At 41.7% G+C, this 24,900-nt stretch overlaps 1 protein-coding gene across 27 annotated transcripts in view; it reads left to right on the top strand.

The window, feature by feature from the left end:
• The window catches only part of lrrc7 (leucine rich repeat containing 7), a 171,884-nt gene that overhangs the window by 52,248 nt on the left and 94,736 nt on the right, over positions 1-24,900 (top strand). For 14 of the 27 annotated variants that reach the window (XM_090235689.1, XM_090235687.1, XM_090235680.1 and 11 more), the window contains exon 1: positions 19,462-20,387. The exons of 9 other annotated variants lie outside the window; for them this stretch is intronic. In XM_090235689.1, coding sequence (XP_090091815.1) covers positions 20,363-20,387 — 25 coding nt within the window. In that variant the 5' untranslated portion in view covers positions 19,462-20,362. Of the gene's footprint in view, positions 1-19,461; positions 20,388-24,900 lie in introns of those variants that run through there. 4 more of the 27 variants (XM_090235677.1, XM_036978175.2, XM_036978166.2 and 1 more) reach the window with 1 other exon arrangement.

Raw genomic sequence — 24,900 nt, 5'->3', positions numbered from 1 at the left:
TGAACATAGGGCTTTAATTTGCTTAATCATGTGATGAGGTTTGAGTAATGATTTGGGTTTATGGTGCATAAAGGAGGTCAGCTCCTCTCTTATTGGGTGAGCCACCGCTGGCTCACCCTGGTTCACTGTATTTATCTTACCAATCAGTTCCCATGGAGATAGCATCAGAGCCTAACAATTGTCAATCATCTTCAGGGCGGGCTTGCACTGTCAGACTGTCTTTGTGAGCCTTCCTCTACTGTGTGAAGGAGAGAGATGGAAAGAGACCAAGGACACATAATAATATTTGGATGCCATACGTTATGGTTGTTGACAAGGCCCAGTATTATGAATGCAGGCATGTTCAACTTTAATCACCCATGGGATTTCATCCCTGGCTGAATTTGATTTGAAGGAGAGCCATGGTTCTGATTGGAGAGCCTTATAGATGTTTAGGGTCACTTCACCAGTTCTACCAGCGTAATCAGGAGATTAACTGCTATTTCCCATCCCTGGAAAGAGAAATGGCTCTAAGGTGACTTCCTGGCCCCAAGCCGACTTTTCCCAAAGAGGAGCGATTATCGTCTGTTCCTGAAAGTGCTATAATTCTCTATGTTTTACAATCCAGAACCCCTTCACTACATACATCCTGTTATTGGAGTAATGGGGGGTGTAAAAGCTTTGACTTTTACCTTGCCTTTATTCTGTTGTGATAGTCACATCCCATCATGACCCTGGCTAGCGTTGTTGATCTGGATTCATCTTTCAAAGTGCTTTCTTGTTTTCCCTAGGAACTCCCACATAGTCATGGACAAGTGTGGATTTGGCTCAGTGGAGAAAGGGACAGAGCCCCAGGGAATGTTCTGCTTTACACAGCACTGTAGTGCTATGATGGTCGTCATAGTCAACCAGCCGTGAATATTATGACATTTGAATAATGCCAGTCAAGGTTCATTTCCATGCCCATGTCTAAAGCTCCTTCTTCTTTAAAAAAACATTTTCATACTTCAAAGCTGACATTCGGAAAAAGCCTCTATCGCTCATGTTAAACCTCAAAGAGTGTAGTTGATACATTATTTATGTCGTATCAAATACATATGCAATGCATACAACATGATCAGCGGCAATTTTAGCATGTAAATCTTGGTGGGGCAAAAAAAAAAAGTAAAATGTGGGAAGCCACTACACAACAGTAAACAATACATTAATTGCATTATAACGGTGACAAACTGTGCCCACAAACTGTTAGGGCCTATATAAAGCTGTCCCAACAGCAGAGTCCCAATACCTTACCACTGCTACACCTGGCAGCGAAAGTTAATTTAGCCTCATTTACTGCCTTTAAAAAAACGGCTGACTTGCTTAAATAAATGTGGTTTATACTGACAATTTAGATGTACAAACTATGGCATAAGGGGGATGACAAGCAGATAAGAGGCAATCCGTAATTTCAAGTAAGACATTAATGAGCGAGCTAGGACAGACGTAGTCAACATAACTATTTGTTCAGCACTTTTGAAATGTACAGGGACAGAATTCAGAACGTGAGCCGATAATTAAAGGGGGCATATAAGCAGACAATGAAAGCTCTTACAATATTCAATGATTACATTTCTCAGAAACAGGTCAGGGAAACAAGTCAGAACAGTAGGCAAAATTAAGGGGTGAAAATAAACCAAATGATTAAGGTGAGGCACATCGACTACTAACAGCTTACTACACAACATACACTTAGTATTACTTTCTTAGCTACAGTATCATACTACATTATTTAGGCAGCAGCATACAAGACATTTTTGGACTCACCTTGTTGTGCTGTGTTCATTTGAACAGGAAGGTGGCGCAGTGGTCCTTTGTAGGCAAATGTTGTCATCAAACTTTGTCATTAAAGTCTGGCATTCTCTGGATTTATGGTGCTTTCAAGACATTTGGGAACTCTGGAAAAAAGGTTGAATCTAGAAAGAGTTCCGAGTTCCTGATTTACAATTCCGAGTTGGATGAAAGTTCAAAACGTATTTTCCCCGAGTTCCCAATTGTCTTGAACTCACTAAAGTCAGATTTTGTAGTTCCGTGATAACAGTTGTTTTGAGCGCAGCACAAGTTATGCTTCATTGACAGCATGGCCAGTGTTGAATGTTTATAATTTTAAACTAGGAAAAGAGACCCTTAATTTTAGACTTGGGACCCCACAGCCACTCCACTGAATAGCAGGCTAATGATTTTCTTGCAATGCTTGCAGTTTGCCACTGATTCCTTCCAAAGCATTCATCGTTGAATTTGCTATTTCCAACTGGTTGTGTAATGTTTATGTCCAATGGCTGATGAGCACTGATATGTTTTATCTATCATTTCTCTTAATTATTTATCTTAATATGACAAGGATTAAAAATGATTTGTCAATAGATTGTCGAATTGATTCATGATGATGACTGCTAGCTAAGATTTTGAAAGTATGACGTTGACATGTAACTCTATGGCAGTACCCAAGGAGGCTTGAATTTTCGAGCTCTACCCTTTCGAGCTCTACCCTTAGACTTGGCGGTGATGTAGTGTCCCCATGAGTGACAGAACACTGGGCCGATCATTGTGCAACGCTCCATATTCTCCGCTGGCTGCCCCACCACCACAGAAAGCACTGAACTAGGCTGAAACACCTGCATTTTGGACCTCCTTTACTCAAGAAAACATGTTTGTATGCAGTTTTATATATTTTTTACGTTATTTGCAAACTGATATGTGACACGTATTAATGCCAAAATAACATGCAAAACAAGCAAGCCCCCTCCCCCAAAATATATATTTTAGTTTTTTGGGGCAAAAAATAGCTCCACCTGCCCTGAATGACGGGTCTCTACTGAACACTATAAACATACATCTTCGAATACTGGAATATACCGGTACATGTGACTTGGGACATGGTTTTAAGTAATTTAATCATTGTGAAAATCAATAAAATATGTCTCTGTGGTGCACAATCATGAGATCAATATTTCACAAGATGTTCTTATTCCCTCTAAATTGCAGTGTTGAATCATCACTTCTGCCCCATGCAGCTCCTCCATACAACAACAACCATAGGTCTCGGAACAGTGAGGAGAACACGGGGATTGATGTGACCTTCCATTTACAATTTCAGCCAACGAGAGAAAAATTATGAGCATTAACCTTACGTGTGGAATGATCTACAATACACTTTCAAAATGGTGGAATAGGTTGCCTCTAGGGCATTTCAGATGGTTGTTAGGGGAAATTTTTTACTGAAGAATGTGTCTGTTTTATATGATTGTTTATAATAATGTGTATTTTATTGTATTTTGATGTGTATTGTGGTGCTATACCATCCTCAGCTGGAAAATAGACCATGGTCTCAGCATTGACTCCCTGTCAAATTAAAGGTTAAATAAAAACTATGTCATGTGGCCAGGCAGAAAGGACGGTTGGCAAGGCCTGTAATGCTGCCTGCCATTGAGTCATGCTAATAGGAACAGCCCTAGCAGATCTTCCCCAACGGTCTCCTATGTAGATCAGTGGGACTGGTCTCCATAGCAACAGTGGCAGATGGAACATAGCTACACCTCAGCAGAGATAGAGAGCAGAGAGTGGCTGGGGTCCTCTTGGAGCGAGGGGATGTGCTCACTGCTACTGCTGCTTTCTGTATCTCTTCTCTACCACCACCCACACTGGAGGCAGGCAAGCCACTCTCACTGTAACACAGAGAACAGGGACACTATTTTATTCATCTTTCTCTTCACTCTTCATGTGAATTTGAGGAGATAGATACTACACTCTGAGCACAGTCGTGCTTATTGCTAAGGTGTTGGGTGGAGGTTATGTTTGTGTTTAAGATTAAGGAAGCTGACAGCTACCATAAGATACTTTACGCTCTAGGACAACGAAACAAGTGGACAATAATCCATTCTAAATTCTTAAAGCCATGCACTGGACCGACATCTGGTCTTCAGCCGGTGGTGATACATTTAGCTTGTAGTAAGGTTGATACACTCAGCAGGGTCATCATGGCAGTAATCTGTTTCTTGCCTGTTAATTTACAGGCCAATAACCATCTGTGCTTTGGTATGATGAGACCTTGAGACCTGAGCAACACTGCAACAGAGAGTGTCCACTCCAGGCTCAAAGAAGCCCACTATGGGAGCTGACTGACTGTGTATCTATGGAGACTCAGTGATGCTGAACATCCAGGACTGGACACTGTAACTTCATGTCAGAACCCTGCCTAGGCATGCCACTCAAACCCTGGCATGAGCTGATACACAGGCAGGCACAGATAGCTGTGGGTCTCCATGGACGTGTTTTGGACTACATGAGATTTTCCGAGCATATGACATATAAAACATTTTATACTGAACATAATCTTTTACTGAGAATTGACATTTAGGAAATGAAACACGTTATAGTGAAATGAGTAATATAACAGAGGAAGCTTGACTCATGCCTCTTCACTGAAAGGTGTTATTGTGACCCCGATTGAAGCAGTTGGACTGGGCTTTCTATCTCACCATCCTCTCGCTGTCTTGACATCTCCACTGGCTTCGTGCCAGACCTGTCCGTGTGGCAGTGCTGAAGCTGGCACAGCCTGTGATGTACAGTACCACTGACAACCTTTCCCTATCAGAGCTCTGCCACTCAGGCCTGGTTTAATTATGCCAACATGGCATGCTCTGACGCAGACTGTGCCTGTTACCGTGCTGCTTCCAAAAGGAGGGCACCTCTAGGCACCATTTCTGTGGTCCTTCATGGCTCAGTTGGTAGAGGATGGTGTTTGCAACACCAGGGTTGTGGGTTCAATTAGCATGGGGAAAACAACAAAAATGTATGTACTCACTATTGTAAATTTCTCTGGATAAAGTGTCTGCTAAATAACTCAAATGCAATTTCCAGTATAATGTATACTAAGAGTAACCAATTAATCAAGTATCTTTTTGAAAACATTTCTAATGTTTATATGTCCTCCAGACAGTGCTAACACATGGTAATCATTGAAGCTTAGCATGGTGGAGCTCTGTGTTTTTGGTTAAAGAGATGACATGCGATGTGTTTGGCAGCTGTGTAGCCTGGTACCCTCTAATCCAGGCCTGGGCAACTCTAGTCCTCGGGAGCCTGATTGGTGTCACACTTTTGGCCCAGCCCCAGCTAACATACCTGACTCCAATAACCAACTAATCATGATCTTCAGTTAAAAATGAAATGATTTTTAAATCAGGTGTGTTTGCTAGGGATGGGGGAAAAGTGGGACACCAATCAGGGCCCTGAGGACTAGAGTTGCCCAGGCCTGCTCTAATCTATGTGATGTTCTTGAGGCTGCATGGCTTCCTCCTGTATGGCAGCCCCCACATTCTGTCTGTCATAGGCTGGCTGAGTTATAGTATCAGGCTCTGGGGGCGGACACACACACAACCCATCCCTGAAGAAAATGACAGAAATACTCTGCATACACAAACAGACATCACAAACAAGAGGGCTATGAAATGTATTTGGGGGCACAGGCAAGCGGATTCGGGTATTTGCGTGAGAGCTTCCAGTTTAGAATCCAGTGCTTAATGAAATCACACCACTGCTCACACTCTGCTGGTTAATGACATGGAGCTAAAACAACATAGTTCTTATAACCTTGGCAAATTTTGACTGGATGTTCTATTCTACCATTTTGATTCCTTTCTTCCCAGAGCCACTCTCTGTTTTTTTAAATGTATATTTCATGAAATTCTTCCATGTTATCCACAGCTTGCTTTCTTTGCATGATGTTTGTTAGGCCTTTGCAAGCCATCGGATAGCTCCCTGCACTCCTCTGTAATGTACTGTGTCTGCAGATGGCATAATGAAGTAACGCTCATCCAGCACAAGTGTCACTTCTCTGGGTAGTGTTCATAAACACTGCACTCAATAGCCTCTGCTCAATGTCTGATGACCTTGCTGCTGCTGCTCAGCCAAATGCTGTTTTATTCCTTGGGAAAGAGGAGACAAAGCAGAATAAACTAAATATAACTGCCCGTTCCAATACAAATATTTCATATGATACGCATATGGAGCCTAAAAGATGATAAATGTTGCATCTGAATAGGATGAATCATGCCTTATCATTAAACAATAGCAACAGACCAATAAGAGTGGGTCTCATTGGAATTCTCCAGAGATGGATCTTGGAATACTTAAAGGGGTTTCTTGCCAAAAGGAATTGTTATGCCAGACAGACAATGAGATTAATTAGAAGAATGTCTTAAACAACAGAGATTAGTGAAGACACAGGCCTCGCTAATATATTTCCACGTATACACAACCGTTCAGCCTTATGCGCCCTGTAACAGCTGCAGGAGGACATGAGGAGGAGCACTACAGCATAACATGTTCTATCCAGATTTAAAACACACTGGTTGAGAATTTCGTACACCCTCACCTGTTACTCACAAGGCATCAGGGAGACACAAGGAAACGATGCTGTTAATGTTTCAGCTTTTAGTGAGTATCTTCCCACTTAACCCCCTAGCTCCCTGCTTCATTCCCCTCCCTTAATAAATCAATCTCCTACTCTAACGTGTGTAGACCAAGAGGAACCCTTTAAACCATATAAACCGTGTTGATTCTCTGTGTCATTATTTGTCTTAGCTGGAGCATCCTGCCAGGCTTAGCTCCAAATCCATCTGTCCTCCACTTCCTCTTCAGGTATTTGATCTGTCTCCACCGGGCTAGCTACAGGATGGGGTTTCCATGGCAACAGAGAGCCCATAGGGAAACCAAGTGGTGAGGATGTGTAAGGCTGAGATTTCTCCAGTGCAGATGTAGAACTGATGTGCAGTATGGGGAAGAGCAATCCCCATTGAGAAATGAAGCAGATTAAGATTAAAAAGTGGTTCGTTTTGTTGATTTAGCTTCATATTATACAAACACAGCAATAAGAACACCTGTATGTGCTCATTATTTAACTCCAAATCTCCTTTAAACACACTGCCACCTATTTGTGGTCATTTATTTAAAGATTTATGGTAGGAAACACAGCAGGGTCTATATTTTCCTATACTAGTCTCGCTTTGTTTTCTATATTTTCAAAATACAAATCAAATCAAAGTGTATTTGTCACGTGCGCCAAATACAACAGACCTTACAGTGAAATGCTTACTTACAGGCTCTAACCAATAGTGCAAAAAAGGTGTTAGATGAACAATAGGTAAGTAAAGAAATAAAACAAGAGTAAAAAGACAGGCTATATACAGTAGCGAGGGTATAAAAGTAGCGAAGCTACATGCAGACACCGGTTAGTCAGGCTGATTGAGGTATTATGTACATGTAGATATGGTTAAAGTGAATATGCACATATGATGAACAGAGAGTAGCAGTAGCGTAAAAGAGTGGGGCACCACTTTTCCTGGATATACGATCAGAACCCCATGTACAGTAGGCGACATTGACGTGGTGAAAAATGTTTTTGACTTCTATGGAACCAGTGAGAATTTGATATGCTTAACCGGGGCTGCAGCACCCACACATATATTATACATATATTATACATGCCCCATGGTCGATTCCAGTCCCGTCGTATTCCCAGGATGTAATCTTCATGTGCAGGGAGGGGACTCTGTGGGAGGTTGTTTAAGGCTGGAGGAGCCAAGGTTCAGGGATCAATGAGTGATAGATGGCTGAGAGACCTCAGTGTCCTGTGATTACAGTGTCCAGCTAGGCCACTTCACTGCTCTATACCACTGGCCCTGTCCCTGTCCTTGCCTGCTCAGAGTACGCATTACGATACGTGTTCATCTGCTTTCCAGACCACTAGGCCCCTTGACGAAAGGCCCAATTCAAGTTTTGGGTCTAAGGCACTCATTATGCTAGAGAAGGCCGCCATTGCACACACTCTGAGTGTGTGTGTGTTTAGTTGTGTATGCTCTTTTTGGAGTTTTAATGATTTGTTAGTGGATTTGTGCTCACGCTGGCATTACTTCTCGTTTTATTTTCTAAGGAAGCTCTCTTTGGCATTCATTTGTTCTTCTAGCTTAAAATGATCCACTAATCCAATGGAAAAGGAAACAGATGTAGCATAGTCCTGTGACTCACAAGCTATTATTCCTCTTTTCCAGGGATTTCACCTATCCCTTCTACACCTTTACCTTTAAACAGGTCTACATTCACAAGGCCGCAGTGCCAGACGGATTACCAGGACATGTACTCCGAGCATATCTCAGTCTGTAATACCAACATGTTTCAAGCAGACCACCATAGTCCCTGTGCTCAATAACACTAAGGTAACCTGCCTAAATGACTACCGACCCGTAGCTCTCACTTCTGTAGCCATGAAGTGCTTTGAGACGCTGGTCATGGCTCACATCAACGCCATTATCCCAGAAACCCTAGACCCATTCCAATTTGCATACCGCCCCAACAGATCCACAGATAACACAATCTCTATTGCACTCCACACTGCCCTTTCACACCTGGACTAAAGGAACACCTATGTGAGAATGCTATTCATTGACTACAGCTCAGCGTTCAACACTATATTAAACTATGGACCATAGGACTAAACACCTCCCTCTGCAACTGCATCCTGGACTTCCTGACAGGCCGCCCCAGGTGGTAAGGGTAGGTAACAACACATCCGCCATGCTGATCCTCAACACGGGGGCCCCTCAGGTGTTCCGTGCTCAGTCCCCTCCTGTACTCCCTGTTCACTCATGACTGCACCGCCAAGCACGACTCCAACACCATCATTAAGTTTGCAGGTGACACAACAGTGGTAGGCATGATCACTCACAACAATGAGACAGCCTATAGGGAGGAGGTCAGAGGCCTGACCGTGTGGTGCAAGGACAACAAACTCTCCCTCAACGTGGTCAAGACAAAGGAGATGATTGTGGACTACAGGAAAAGGAGGACCTAGCACGCCCCCCCACGCCTATCATCAATAGGGCTGCAGTTGAGCAGGTTGAGAGCTTCAAGTTCCTTGGCGTCCACATCACCAACAAACTAACATGGTCCAAGCACACCAAGACAGTCATGAAGAGGGCACGACAAAACCTATTCCCCCTCAGGAGACTGAAAAGATTTGGCATGCGTCCTCAGATCCTCAAAAGGTTTTACCGCTGCACCATCATGGTTGCATCACTGCCTGGTTTGGCAAGTGCTCGGCCTCCGGCCGCAAGGCACTACAGAGGGTTGTGCGTACATCATCGGGGCCAAGCTTCCTGCCATCCAGGACCTCTATACTAGGCGGTGTCAGAGGAAGGCCGTAAAAATTGTCAAAGACTCCAGCCACCCTAGTCACAGACTGTTCTCTCTGCTACCGCACAGTTAGTGGTACCGGAGCGCAAAGTCCCGGTCCAAAAGGCTTCTAAACAGCTTCTACACCCAAGCCATAAGTCTCCTGAACATCTAAATAAATGGCTTCCCAGACTATTTGCATTGCCCCCCCCCCCTCTACGCTGCCGCTCTTCTCTGTTATTTCTATGCATAGTCACTTTAATAACTCTACCTACATGTACATATTACCTCAATTACCTCGACACCCCCGCACATTGACTCGTACCGGTACCCCCTGTATATAGCCTTGCTATTGTTATTTTACTGCTGCTCTTTAATTATTTGTTACTTTGATCTCTTACTTTTTAAAAATATTTTCTTAAAACTGCATTTTTGGTTAAAGGATTGTAAATAAGTATTTCACTGTAAGGTTGTATTCGGCGCATGTGACAAATAAAATTAGATTTGATAACGATACAGCTACATACATAACAATGGCAGTCAGTGCCGTTTAAAAGGGAGGATTTTTTTTTATGAGCATGACCTTATTTCTAGTACAGCATATTGGATGACTGTCATTCATATTCCATTCACCCAGTTCAATGTAACATCAACTGGTTTAGGCTACGACATGATACTCACATTTTCCATATACCCATCATGAGATTGCAACAAACTATGAAAGAAAGTTTACAACGTAGGTGCACACAGGTCGAGAGAACGATATGGCAGACAGTGACACATTAAATACCGCCTTGCACACTCTTGCCTTCATCTAGCTGATCTAGGGTGTAATCATTAGTCCAACAGTTGCAAACACGCATTTCTATTTGACAAATTCAGGTATATTTATCCCTGTTTTGTTCCATTTGCTTTTGTTTAAGAAACGTTTTTCGACAGAATCGGCAGAATGAATACACCCCTGATCACACGCAAACAGTTCACTTTCATAGCCACAGATCAACAGCTTGTTGTATTCCTTCTCGCATCTAAGCCCTCTTCTCCTCTCACCTTTCCCTTCACTTGTAGACTTCAATGCACAACACATCAGGTGTCTGTGACCAGGCAAAAAACCTTTCCAAGCCAAACCTTCATATCATAACCGCTACTCACACTCGACATCGTTGTTACCATATTAGCTAAAGTAACGTCATAGTCAACATAGCTAATAGAAGTAATGTGTTAGTAAACCTCCTACAACCATGCAGTACAGTTTACAGCCAGTAAGATATTTATCTGTTACACCGGCGGGCCCCGGTGGCAATACATTAGTAAAACCAAAAGCTTGCCTTTACTTGGAAGAGTTCCAGTGTTGGATAGTCACAGCCAGCTAGCTAACATCTCTCTGTTGAAGCTGGGTGCTTCAGTAGGCTAAACTAGTTAGCTGCATTTGCTAGCTAAGTAAGTGAAAGTGAAAGTGAAAAAATAATTATGAAATATAGCTGTCTCTCTCTCTCTCTCTCTCTTGCTCCTCCATTTTTGAAGAAATGAATTTGTTCAAAGCTGAGACAACTACTCACCACATTTTATGCACTGCAGTTCTAGCTAGCTGTGGCTTATACTTTCAGTACTAGATTCATCCTCTGATCCTTTGATTGGGTGGACAATATGTCAGTTCATGCTGCAAGAGCTCTGATAGGTTGGAGGATGTCCTCCGGAAGTTGTCATAATTACTATGGTAAGGGGTTAGAACCATGAGCCTCCTAAGTTTTGTATTGAAGTCAATGTACCCAAAGGAGGATGGAAGCTAACTGTCCTTCGGCTACACCATGGTGCTACCTTACAGAGTGCTGTTGAAGCTAATGTAGATCTTCATTGCAAAACAGTGTGTTTTAATCAATTATTTGGTGACGTGAATATATTATGTATAGCTTTATCTAAAAAGGATAACTTTTTTAATGTTTCGTTATTTTTATTTTTATGGCATTTTCTGGGGAGGATGGTCCTCCCCTTTCTCCTCTGAGGAGCCTCTACTGATACATACAGGATATATTGAAGCCTCCTGGTAATAATGTTACTCTATAATATATTGTTGTATGGTTTTATTAATGAGGTGGAAATGTGTCACATTAATGACTTGATTTGTTTGATGCCGGTAAACATTTTATGCATGAGAGAAGAAGCTCTGTGTTGTGTTCATCAGTGAAGGAAACGTGTGTCCCAGAATGATATAAATCCCATATTGATAACATTGATTTGCAAGGGGGGACTTACTGAAGTTGTGGTATAAAATGATCATAATTAATGAGGGTATTAAAGTATCAGAGCCTGATTCTCAGCCTTTGTATTAATGGTCCTTGGGAGAGTTTCTGGACTGATCATTGACAACACTGCACCAATGTTAATTAGATGAGGTTTCAAGAGCCAGGCTGGGCTGCTGCAGCCATAGTGAACTGAGAAGACACAAATTGACTTCCCCTTCCCAAAGGTGAGGGTCTGAAATGCTGATGAAAGGGCCTGTGGAAAATCTAATTCATTTATTCATATCCAAGCAGAAGTGCTGACACTCGGGTTCAATGTTGGAGAAAGTTTTGGACTTCTGAGAGAGGGGGAGGTAAGAGGGGGAGTGGGAGATTATTTGTGTATGTTTAGCCATAGTAGGTCCATTTTCATGTTTGATTATTTGATTAAGTATGTATTCCTTGTCTTATCCTTCCTCCCCATCATAAGCAGAAAATGCAACTCAGTTTCATGGGGTTTCATTAGTCTAGGCAATCGCTGCAGGAAGTGGAAAATGAAACCCCATTTTTTTGAGTAGCCTACATTTCATTTTAGAGCTATAATTGTAAGTGACAGCTATATTTTTATTGAATAGCTTAGGGATCTTTGTCTTAATGTTTACCTTTGTGCTAAAACTACAGGCAACCTCAGTTCAAATTGCTTTGAGATGATATGGCAATTCTGGTGGGATTACTCTTACAGATTGAAAATGACAAAAGCGATCTGTTCTTTTTAAAGTTACTCTCCAGTGTTTCCAGATTTCTATGAAATATGACCTATAATTATTTACAATATGAGTGAAATACATGTAGTTTTCCTTCCATAAAATTGTAATTAAGTATGTTAAAAAAGCAGTTTTCTGTGTTGGAATGTTGTGGGCGTACCCCAACAACAGAATGGTCAAAGGTCAAATAGGGGGTTGGCCAGATCATTCTCCTCATGAGGATGACATCATCCTCCATGAGGAAATAGCAAGCATTTTTGAAAAAACTGTTTGTGGGTTTTTTGTGGGGTTTTTCTACAATTTATGCTTTGGCCACAAATACGAGTATAGGATAAGTCAACAGCATTATTTGTGTATGTGTTAACAGAATATGAGCTTTTAAATGTGAGATTTTCACTGGATAGTTACTTTAATGCTCTCTAAAGCCTGTGGTAGCTGTCAGGATGGAGGAAATGAATGCAAAGATATTGCCTAGTTCTGATTCATTCAGAGTATCCAGTCCCAGTGCAATACCATACTGTAGGTTTACTAGTTGTAGGTGGATAAACGGTCACCAGAGACTAGAAACATGTTCAAATCTATTAGCTGTATAATTAAAATGTGTTCAACTTAATGTACGATCTGTTTATTTAAGGACTGTGTGCATGCTTATGTTAACAATTAGATAACGGTGTCATTTGTGAAAAATCAAACAGGACTGTTTGTAGGCGGTTCCCTTTGAGGAAGGAAAGAATCAATGAAAATGTACTACTAACACTGTTAACCTCTTAACAGGCAACTGCAGTGGAATTCAATATAAGAATTCTATCCTTTCCATCTGTTTTTCTATTTCACCTATTGGACCTATCAAATCAAATCAAATCAAATTTTATTTGTCACATACACATGGTTAGCAGATGTTAATGCGAGTGTAGCGAAATGCTTGTGCTTCTAGTTCCGACAATGCAGTAATAACCAACAAGTAATCTAACTAACAAACTACTGTCTTATACACAGTGTAAGGGGATAAAGAATATGTACATAAGGATATATGAATGAGTGATGGTACAGAGCAGCATAGGCAAGATACAGTAGATGATATCGAGTACAGTATATACAGTGCCTTGCGAAAGTATTCGGCCCCCTTGAACTTTGCGACCTTTTGCCACATTTCAGCCTTCAAACATAAAGATATAAAACTGTATTTTTTTGTGAAGAATTAACAACAAGTGGGACACAATCATGAAGTGGAACGACATTTATTGGATATTTCAAACTTTTTTAACAAATCAAAAACTGAAAAATTGGGCGTGCAAAATTATTCAACCCCTTTACTTTCAGTGCAGCAAACTCTCTCCAGAAGTTCAGTGAGGATCTCTGAATGATCCAATGTTGACCTAAATGACTAATGATGATAAATACAATCCACCTGTGTGTAATCAAGTCTCCGTATAGATGCACCTGCACTGTGATAGTCTCAGAGGTCCGTTAAAAGCGCAGAGAGCATCATGATGTACAAGGAACACACCAGGCAGGTCCGAGATACTGTTGTGAAGAAGTTTAAAGCCGGATTTGGATACAAAAATATTTCCCAAGCTTTAAACATCCCAAGGAGCACTGTGCAAGCGATAATATTGAAATCAGACCACTGCAAATCTACCAAGACCTGGCCGTCCAAGACCTGGCCGTCCCTCTAAACTTTCAGCTCATACAAGGAGAAGACTGATCAGAGATGCAGCCAAGAGGCCCATGATCACTCTGGATGAACTGCAGAGATCTACAGCTGAGGTGGGAGACTCTGTCCATAGGACAACAATCACTCGTATATTGCACAAATCTGGCCTTTATGGAAGAGTGGCAAGAAGAAAGCCATTTCTTAAAGATATCCATAAAAAGTGTTGTTTAAAGTTTGCCACAAGCCACCTGGGAGACACACCAAACATGTGGAAGAAGGTGCTCTGGTCAGATGAAACCAAAATTGAACTTTTTGGCAACAATGCAAAACGTTATGTTTGGCGTAAAAGCAACACAGCTGAACACACCATCCCCACTGTCAAACATGGTGGTGGCAGCATCATGGTTTGGGCCTGCTTTTCTTCAGCAGGGACAGGGAAGATGGTTAAAATTGATGGGAAGATGGATGGAGCCAAATACAGGACCATTCTGGAAGAAAAACCTGATGGAGTCTGCAAAAGACCTGAGACTGGGACGGAGATTTGTCTTCCAACAAGACAATGATCCAAAACATAAAGCAAAATCTCCAATGGAATGGTTCAAAAATAAACATATCCAGGTGTTAGAATGGCCAAGTCAAAGTCCAGACCTGAATCCAATAGAGAATCTGTGGAAAGAATTGAAAACTGTTGTTCACAAATGCTCTCCATCCAACCTCACTGAGCTCGAGCTGTTTTGCAAGGAGGAATGGGAAAAAAATTCAGTCTCTCGATGTGCAAAACTGATAGAGACATACCCCAAGCGACTTACAGCTGTAATCGCAGCAAAAGGTGGCGCTACAAAGTATTAACTTAAGGGGGCTGAATAATTTTGCACGCCCAATTTTTCAGTTTTTGATTTGTTAAAAAAGTTTGAAATATCCAATAAATGTCGTTCCACTTCATGATTGTGTCCCACTTGTTGTTGATTCTTCACAAAAAAATACAGTTTTATATATTTATGTTTGAAGCCTGAAATGTGGCAAAAGGTCGCAAAGTTCAAGGGGGCCGAATACTTTCGCAAGCCACTGTACATATGTGATGAGTATGTAAACAAAGTGGCATAGTTAAAGTGGCTAGTGATACATGTATTACATAAGGATGCAGTCCTAGTATGACTGAATGATGTTAGTGATTAATTAATGTATGATATAGGGTTGACAGGACCCTTACTATGCATCTCATCTCATGATGACCAATCTTTGAGGTCTTTGCACCAATGACCATTAGCACACTGAAATAAAAGTGTTATGTCATTGTATAGTGCTGTCCATTGAGAAGCCCACTGGTGTTTCCAGTGCAGTGGATTTCACAGATGGACTCAATACCTCCCCAGAACCTCATTCATCACCATTACACCCCTCTCTGACAGCAGTCTACCCCATGAAGGTTGCCCACAACACTGCACAGTCGGCAGGAAATAGAAAGTCAGCACACAGGTGGCTGTTAGAGCAGAAATAAAACCAAATAACCCCTTGCTAATAAGTGATGACATACAGATATCGAATCAGCAATCTTTACAAATCTCAGATAGTTACCCAGATCTGAGCAAACCATATTTTATGCCACTTAGTGAATACATTTCCCATGTAGTATAGACACAAACAGCCCCTGGGCCTTGAAAACATGGAGGTGTCTGATTGCCTTCATTTGCATTTGGTTCTTCATTTGCAACTGTCTCAGTGAGATTGGTCAGGCCCTGCCTGCTTCGTTAAAGACGTGTCCAGGTCGGTTCTTTGATGTTGAGAGCAGAGGCCTGATGCTGTACGCTGGCGGAGTGCCTTGCCAATGTTAACTAGCTTTCCTAGTCCCCACAAAGAGGGTCTCTCCAGTCGTGCTGCACTCGCTGTCAGACTGCCTAATTGAATCGGACACTTCTGAAGCAGCGTTGAAACAGACCCTCTCCGATCGTAGTGCATGCTGGGGTTCCACCTGGGAATGTCTGCCTGTGATGACGGGGGGTTTGGCTTCAGAGACAAGGCCATAGAGTGCATCTTATTACAAAGGGTTCACACAGCAGTTATGTCACTTGTTTGATAGCTTAATTATCATGCAATATCCCTATGCAGCAACCACACTCACAGAGCACATCACTGAACATTAAACCAGAACATAGACTTTGTTTATATTAATATTTATTTTCATCCTAATGGCATTCTGTGTATTTGTCATGCTCATAATTGATTATGGATGATGAGTGACACTCTGAAGGTCAGTAAACTAGCTCATCATTCTCACGGGATTATGAAAATCATCCTCTGGCTGTATCTAATAGAGAGGCAGCTGTGAGAGTTGACAGTGTACCGTATAGTAGGTATTCACTGGGTTGGACAGACAGAGAGGAGAGACAGATAAGAGTTTGTGTTAAATTAAGCTACTGTATATAGATTTTGTGAAGCAATTGTAATTTGTGACATACAGTCTGTAGTATGATGTATGACAATGATGATTATACATTTTGGTGTGTAGAATAACATTTGTAATGAATAAAAAAAAATGTTGCATCATGTGCATGTCAACTCAGCCTGAAACATTCCAACATCCATCTGAGTGTGTATCCATCTAGTAACTCCATGTCTCTGTCCCCACTCAGGTGCTATTTCCCATATACTGTGGCCTACTGGCTGGCTGGCGATGGTATAGAAAGATTCCACTCATTGTCCTTCAATGTATGGAGGGTGATCTAATGAAGAGTCATAGGAGATTTAAAACCCACTTCTACAGACTTCTACAGTCTTTTTCATAGTCCTAGTCCAAATCTAAAATGCATTTAGCACTTAGCCCACTATTACTACTTTACCTGCCTTGATTCTAAATGTATGTTGTTTTTATTGTATATAATGCTATTTTTTCCCCCTCAGTAGAGCTTTGAGATAACCTTGTAATGAAAATGTATTATTATTATTATTTGCCCTTGGATTACAGGGATTCTTGTCACAATGTCTCCATAGTAACCAAGGAAAGAAGGATGTAATATCTGCATGCAACACTAAAATACTTGACAATACCTCTACAAGAGGCTGAGTTTTATAATGTGTTCAGACATTTTACTCTACATACATTTAATCAAGAGAGTGTGCAAATGAGTCCAGTCTTTCAATGGACATGTTTTGACAGTAGGTATTTGTATCATAAAACAGAAATGTATAGCTAGTTGTTGAAACATACTATAGAGGCTGTGGGTTTGATTATAGTCTCTCTGGTGTATGAAGGTGTATAATTGCCTTTGATTATGTTGTGCAGTGCATGTGATGACAACACAACAATACACACCCGTGGCAAGCATTCTCCTTCATTTGGGAATGACTGTATTTACACCATAGCCAAAGTAAATGTTGCCTGTCTGAAGGTAAAATGGTATTCATGCAGCCATTTAGATGCCTAATATTTAGAAGCCAATAATAGCCTAAGATACTGTATAATCTAGCCTACTATTACTGGACTTGATCCATATAGCTTGAAACATTCAACCATCCATCTGTAATCCATTTAGTAACTCTATGCCTCTGTCCAATTCCAGCGCTTTATCCTATATATGTGGCTTACAGGCTGACTGGCCATTGTATGGAACAATTCCAATCATTGACCTTCAATGTATGGAGGGAGATCTAATGAAAAGTCATAGGAGATTTAGTCATCTCTCAAGAGCTGGGTTATGGAAATCACCCATATTAGGATGACCATCGGTGCTATGATCATCTGACTATTGCACTGCCTGGAGTTTGATAAACGGCATTGGCACTTGGACTGGAACCGGTGCTATGGTCAGATGACATGAAAATAGAGCGCTTCGGCCACGCACACCAGTTGTGGGATTGGCATTGAAAAACAGAAGCACATGCAGAAAAGTACCTCATACTGACGGTAAAATATGGGGGAGGATCTTTGATGTTATGGGGCTATTTTGTTTCCATAGGTCCTGGGGCCCTTGTTTAAGGTCCAATGCAACTGTTTTCATCTCAAAACAAAATCATTTCTGGATATCAATTATGTACCTGTGCTTATTTTCAATTAAAATGGTCAAAAATAAACTAAAATAGCTTCTTAGCAAGAATTTTGATGTCACCAGGCAGTCCAAATCCCCACCCAGCCAAACAAACTGAAGGTTCAGGCGATCTTTTCAAACAGATCTTACACTAAAATTACATTATCATAATTTGCACAATTTCATAGTATTATTAAAAACTCATTGAATAGAAATATACACTGATTGTACAAGACATTAAGAAGACCTTCCTAATATTGAGTTGCAACCCCCCCTTTTTGCCATCAGAACAGCCTCAATGAACTCTACAAGGTGTCGAAAGCTGGCCAATGTGGACTCTAGTGCTTCCCACAGTTGTGTTAATTTGCCTGGATGACCTTTGAGTGGTGGACCCTTCTTGATACACACGGAAAATTGTTGAGCGTGAACAACCCAGCAGCGTTGCAGTTCTTGACACAAACCGCTGGCACCTACTACCATACCCTGTTCAAAGGCACTTAAATATTTTGTCTTGCCCATTCACCCTCTGAATGGTACACATACACAATCCATGTCTCAATTCTCTCAAGGCTTTGAAAATCCTTCTTTAACGAGTCTCCTCCCATTCATTTACACTCATTGAAGTGGATTTAACAAGTGACATCAATAAAGGACCATAGCTTTCACCTGGACTCACCTTGTCAGTCTATGTCACATGTGTCAAACTCGTTCCACGGAGGGCTGAGTGTCTGCGGGTTTTCACTCCTCCCTTGTCTTTGATTGATGAATTAAAAATGAAAACCCCAAAACCAGCAGACAGTAGGTCCTCCACAGAATGAGTTTGACTCCACTGGTCTATGTTATGGAAAGAGGTGTTCATAATGTTTTGTACACTCAGCCTATATAAAATACAAGAAAATTGCGTGTTTGACTACACTGTCCCTTTCAGGTCAACGGCATCATGAACTACAAAGTACCAGCTAATTTGATCCAAAAACCTGGATGCCTCTGCCAGGAGACTGACACTTGGCCACAGGTGGATCTTCCATCAAGACAACTAAACTAATCAAAATCGATGAGTATTGCTAGAGTATCAAAAACAGGGGTGTGAATCATTTTGACCCCTATCTTTCTGAATTTTTTCAAAAATTACTTTCTCTGAGCAATTGTATTAGTATAAAATAATATAATTTCACAAATTTGTTTTGCATAGAAAATAGCTCTTTATTTTATAGTATTTTTTGCTCATCTTAACCAAGGGTGCCAATAAATCCTAACAAAGCCGTTGTTTTGTGTGTTTTTCTTGAGTTCTGAGCTCAGTGCAATGTAAACTATGCCCTCTTAAAACATTTACGTTTTTTCTCAGTAGTCCCTAAACCAAAAAATATTAAGACTAAAGCAGCTAAGTATAACAACAGGTTACAAGCCCTCCTCAATCCAGTTTTCTTTACAGATGCAATAGCTTTCCAAAGAAGCCCAATGTGATCTGTGCTCTCACCATTCCTCTGTGTGTCTGCTATAGAGAGCGCTGAGATTGCTTGCCCAAATTTCTGTCTGGAAGAGGAATGATGAAAGCAACATGCAATAGTAGGCTGAAAAAAATACTGTATTAAACCTCAATATTGGACTTTTATTTCATTGAAAGTGGGCTACACTGTTGGTTAACACAGACATGGAAGGGTTATACACACAGCATTGGGCAGGCTCTTGAGTAATTCTAGAGTGGCGGTGGAGCAGTGGTCAGACAGGAATGTAGTTTCTAGTTTTATGAACGGTGTATTCTGGTCTTATCTTATCTCAGTTGTTTCCCTGCCGCGCACTTTATTCACGCGCTCGCATGCACACAGACCACTCCTTTTGCGTCCCCGTTCGTTCCATCTTCATCTAGTCCTCATTTCCTCCCTCCACCTCCCTTCTTCTGCCTCCTCCTCTCTCGTGTCGATGCGAGAGGAGGAAACGCTCATTTGATTTCATTCGTGAGAAGTCTTCGAGTTCCCTCACGGAGAAGGACATCGAATTATTCGTGGAGGGCAGAGGACCAAATCGGTACCTGCCTCGAAATTCGATGACGGAATCACCCAATGAGCGTAATCTATCAAACCCGGCATAATCGCGTGTTTTTTTTGCCGTGTTTGTGCACCTCGGTAAACGGGATTGTATGCATAAAGAAGATAAGCATTATGACTTTGAACCCTTTGATAAAAGTATGGGGAGCAATGGCTGGGTGTTCATCTATCGGTTTACAGTGATATAAAGCGCATCTTGATCAATATCCTATTATCACCTGAAATCTGCTATTAGAATAGGAATACTATTTTATGATGTGCTTACAGTCTAACGTGTTATGGTCAGCATGTGGATGCTCATTTGTTTTGTCTTGAAAGAGACCCATTTATTCCTTGTCACTGAAAGGAAAACCGCACCATGGGTTGGTGCTCCTTGAATAGTCTACTCACCTCTGCACATACCTGTCACAGAAGGCTACTGCCCGGTTTTGGAATTACAATTGGATTTAGATAAATTCTATAGAACAACCCAATGGACAATTACTCACATCTACAACGTAAGTGTGCATTTTATTGTTGATACTGTAAAGCCATTTCATCAATAAGAAACTGCATCTAATGTAGTGAGAAAATGATATAATAACAAATATTGCATCTCACTCAATTGATCACTGCTACCAATTGCAAGATTCTTATGTTTTATGAAGATTATGTTCACATTTCACATATAAGCTAGCAGTGAGTTCTGTATAAAGACTTGGTTATATTGATATTATAATTGCATACACTACCGTTCAAATGTTTGGGGTCACTTAGAAATGTCCTTGTTTTTGAAAGTAAAACACATTTTTTGTCCATTAAAATAACATCAAATTGATCAGAAATACAGTGTAGACATTGTTAATGTCGTAAATGACTAATGTAGCAGGAAATGGCTGATTTTTTATGGAATATCTACATAGGCGTACAGAGGCCCATTATCAGCAACCATCACTCCTGTGTTCCAACGGCACTTTGTGTTAGCTAATCCAAGTTTATAATTTTAAAAAGAGAATTGATGATTCAAAAACCCTTTTGCAATTATGTTAGCAAAGCTGACATCTGTTGTACTAATTAAAGAAGCAATAAAACTGTCCTTCTTTAGACTAGTTGGGTATCTGGAACATCAGCATTTGTGGGTTTGATTACAGGCTCAAAATAGCCAGAAACAAAGAACTTTCTTCTGAAACTCATCAGTCTATTCTTGTTCTAAGAAATGAAGGCTACTCCATGTGAGAAATTGCCAAGAACTGAAAATCTCGTACAACGCTGTGTACTACTCCCTTCACAGAACAGAGCAAACTGAGTGGGAGGCCCCGGTGCACAACTGAGCAAGAGGACAAGTACATTAGAGCGTCTAGTTTGAGAAACAGATGCCTCACAAGTCCTCAACTGGCAGCTTCATTAAATAGTACCCGCAAAACACCAGTTAACATCAACAGTGAAGAGGCGACTCCAGGATGCTGGCCTTCTAGGCAGAGCTCCTCTGTCCAGTGTCTGTGTTCTTTTGCCCATCTTAATCTTTTATTTTTATTGGCCAGTCTGAGATATGGCTTTTTCTTTGCAAATCTGCCTAGAAGGCCAGCATCTCTGAGTTGCCTCTTTACTGTTAACATTGAGACTGGTGTTTTACAACATGGACCATGACTACACTGTATTTCTTATCAATTTGATGTTGTTTTAATGGACAAAAAAATAGCTTTTCTTTCAAAAACAAGGACATTTTTAAGTGACCCCAAACATTTGAAAGGTAGTGTATATCCAGCATTAGTCTTTCACTAACCTACAGTATAGGCTACATCAGGCTTGATGTTTATATTGAACCATGAGCCACTGTATGTTTGTTCCCCAGGTGCCTAGGCTACTTGTCCCTGATATTCATGATTGACATGATTGCACCTCTATGGTATCATAGCTATTCAAGGTGAACCCTGATCATCTTAGACAATTGAATGAGGATATGGGTCTATTCGTAGTCCCATAGTACAATCCAATTTCAATCCAAATCAACTGTTTCTTAAATTGATCAATTAATGAGAAGGCCATGAATTTCCTGGTGTTCATATGAGTGGCATAAGCAGGTCACTCTAACTGATACTGCAGTGCCTTGATACAGGTCGGCTTGTGTCTAAATCCTGTTGCAACCTATAGGAATTTATCTGGTTAGATATCCAGTCAATGATACAGTTTCATACTGAAGTAACATAATGGCGCCGGAGGGGATGGCTGCCGTTTTACGGGCTCCTAACTAACTGCTATATTTTTAGTTTCTTTGCATTGTTTGTAACTTATTTTGTACATAATGGTGCTGCTACTGTCTCTTATGACCAAAAAAAGCTTCTGGACATCAGAACAGCGATTTCTCACCTCGAACTGGGTCCAAACTGAGTACTTTAATGAGTCAGACGCGAAGGATATACTGCTTCCCCGAGACTAGGCCCAAATCCCTGTCATTCGTGTGAAGAAAAGACTGAGAGAATTCATTGGAGAGTGGGTAAACCACCTTTACCATTAGTTATTTTGGCAAATGAGCACTGGAAAATAAACTGTATGATCTACGATCGAGACTATCCTACCAACCGGACATTAAAAACTGTAATATCTTATGTTACACCGAGTCGTGGCTGAACGACGACAAGGATAATATAGAGCGTTTTCCGTGCATCGGCAGGAAAGAGCAGCTACTTTTGGTAAGACGCGGGGGTGTAGGGGTGTGTTTCTATTTGTCAGTAACAGCTGGTGCGCAATGTCTAATATTATAGAAGTCTCAAGGTGTTGCTCGCCTGAGGTAGAGTACCTCATGATATGCTGTAGACCACACTATCTACCAAGAGAGTTTTAATTTATAGTATTCATAGCCGTCTATTCACCACCACAAACTAATGCTGGCACTAAGACCGCACTCAACGCGCTGCATAAGGCCAAAAGCAAACAAGTGTCCTAGTGTCCAGGGACTTTAATGCAGTCAAACTAAAATCAATTTTACCTAATTTCTACCAGCATGTCGCATGTGCAACCAGAGGGGAAAAAAACTCTAGACCACTTTTACTCCACACACAGAGGCACATACAAAGCTCAACTTCCATTTGGCAAATATGACCATAATTCTATCCTCCTGATTCCTACTTACAAGCAAAAACTAAAGGAGGAAGTAAAAGGGACTCGCTCATTACGGAAGTAGTCAGATGGCGTGGATGCTACGCTACAGGACTGTTTTGCTAGCACAGACTGGAATATGTTCCAGGATTCATCCATTAGCATTGAGGAGTACACCACCTCAGTCACCTGCTTCATCAATAAGTGCATCGACGACATTGTCCCCACAGTAACCATACATACATATCCCAACCAGAAGCCATGGATTACAGGCAACATCCGCACCGAGCTAAAGGCTAGAGATGCCGCTTTCAAGGAGTGGGACACTAATCCGGACACTTATAAGACATCCCGCTATGCCCTCAGACAAACCATCAAACAAGCAAAGCATCAATACAGGACTGAGATTGAATCCTACTACACCGGCTCTGACGCTCTTTGGATGTGGCCGGGCTTGCAAACTATTACGGACTACAAAGGGAAACCCAGCCGTCGAACTGCCCAGTGGCACGAGCCTATCACAGATGAGCTAAATGCCTTTTATGATCGCTTTGAGTTAAGCAACCCTGAAGCATGCATGAGAGCACCAGTGTTTCGTACGACTGGGTGATCACGCTCTCCGTAGCCGATATGAGCAAGAACTTTAAACAGGTCAACATTCACAAGACCCCGGGGCCAGACAGATTACCAGGACGTATACTCAGAGCATGCGTGGACCAACTGGCAAGTGTCTCACTGATACTTTCAACCTCTCCCTGACCCAGTCTGTAATACCTACATGTTTCAAACAGACCACCATAGTCCCTGTGCCCAAGAAAGCGAAGGTAACCTGCCAAAATGACTACCGCCCCGTAGCACCAACGTCGGTAGCTATTAAGTGCTTTGAAAGGCTGGACATGGCTCACATCAACACCATCATCCTGGAAACCCTAGACCCACTCCAATTCCCATACCGCCCCAACAGATCCACAGATGATGCAATCTCTCCTGCACTCCACACTGCCCTTTCACACCTGGACAAAAGGAACACCTATGTGAGAATGCTATTCATTGACTACAACTCAGCGTTCAACACTATAGTGCCCACTAAGCTCATCACTAAGCTAAGGACCCTGGACTAAACACCTCCCTCTGCAACTGGATCCAGGACTTCCTGACAGGCCGCTCCCAGATGGTAAGGGTAGGCAACAACACATCTGCCACGCTGATCTTCAACACTGGGGCCCCTCAGGGGTGAGTGCTTAGTCCCCTCCTGTACTCCCTATTCACCCACGACTGCGTGGCCAACACGACTCCAACACAATCATTAACTTTGCTGACGACCCAATAGTGGTAGGCCTGATCACCAACAACGGTGAGAAAGCCTAGAGGGAGGAGGTCAGAGACCAGGCAGTGTGCTTCCAGGACAACAACCTCTCCCTCAATGTGATCAAGACAAAGGAGCTTATCGTGAACTACAGGAAAAGGAGGTTCAAACAGGCCCCCATTAACAATGACATGGCTGCAGTGGAGCGGGTCAAGAGTTTCAACCTCCTTGGTGTCCACATTACCAACAGACTATCATGGTCCAAACACAACAGGTCAGTCGTGAAGAGGGCATAAGAACACATTTTCACTCTCAGGAGAATGAAAAGATTTGGCATGGGTCCCCAGATCCCCAAAAATGTATACAGCTGCACCATCGAGAGCATCCTGACCGGTTACATCACCACCTGGTATGGCAACTGCTTGGCATCCGACCATAAGAAACTGCAGAGGGTAGTGCTTACGGCCCAGTACATCACTGGGGCCAAGGTTCCTGCCATCCAGGACCTATATACAGTGCCTTGCGAAAGTATTCGGCCCCCTTGAACTTTGCGACCTTTTGCCACATTTCAGGCTTCAAACATAAAGAAATAAAACTGTATTTTTTTGGGAAGAATCAACAACAAGTGG

The sequence above is a fragment of the Oncorhynchus mykiss genome, chromosome 5 (genome assembly GCF_057628025.1).
Source record: "Oncorhynchus mykiss isolate SJ-2025 chromosome 5, ASM5762802v1, whole genome shotgun sequence".
Taxonomy (NCBI): Eukaryota; Metazoa; Chordata; class Actinopteri; order Salmoniformes; family Salmonidae; genus Oncorhynchus; species Oncorhynchus mykiss.
Note: the sequence above shows the minus strand (reverse complement) of the source record. Positions and strands in the feature narration are given on the sequence as shown.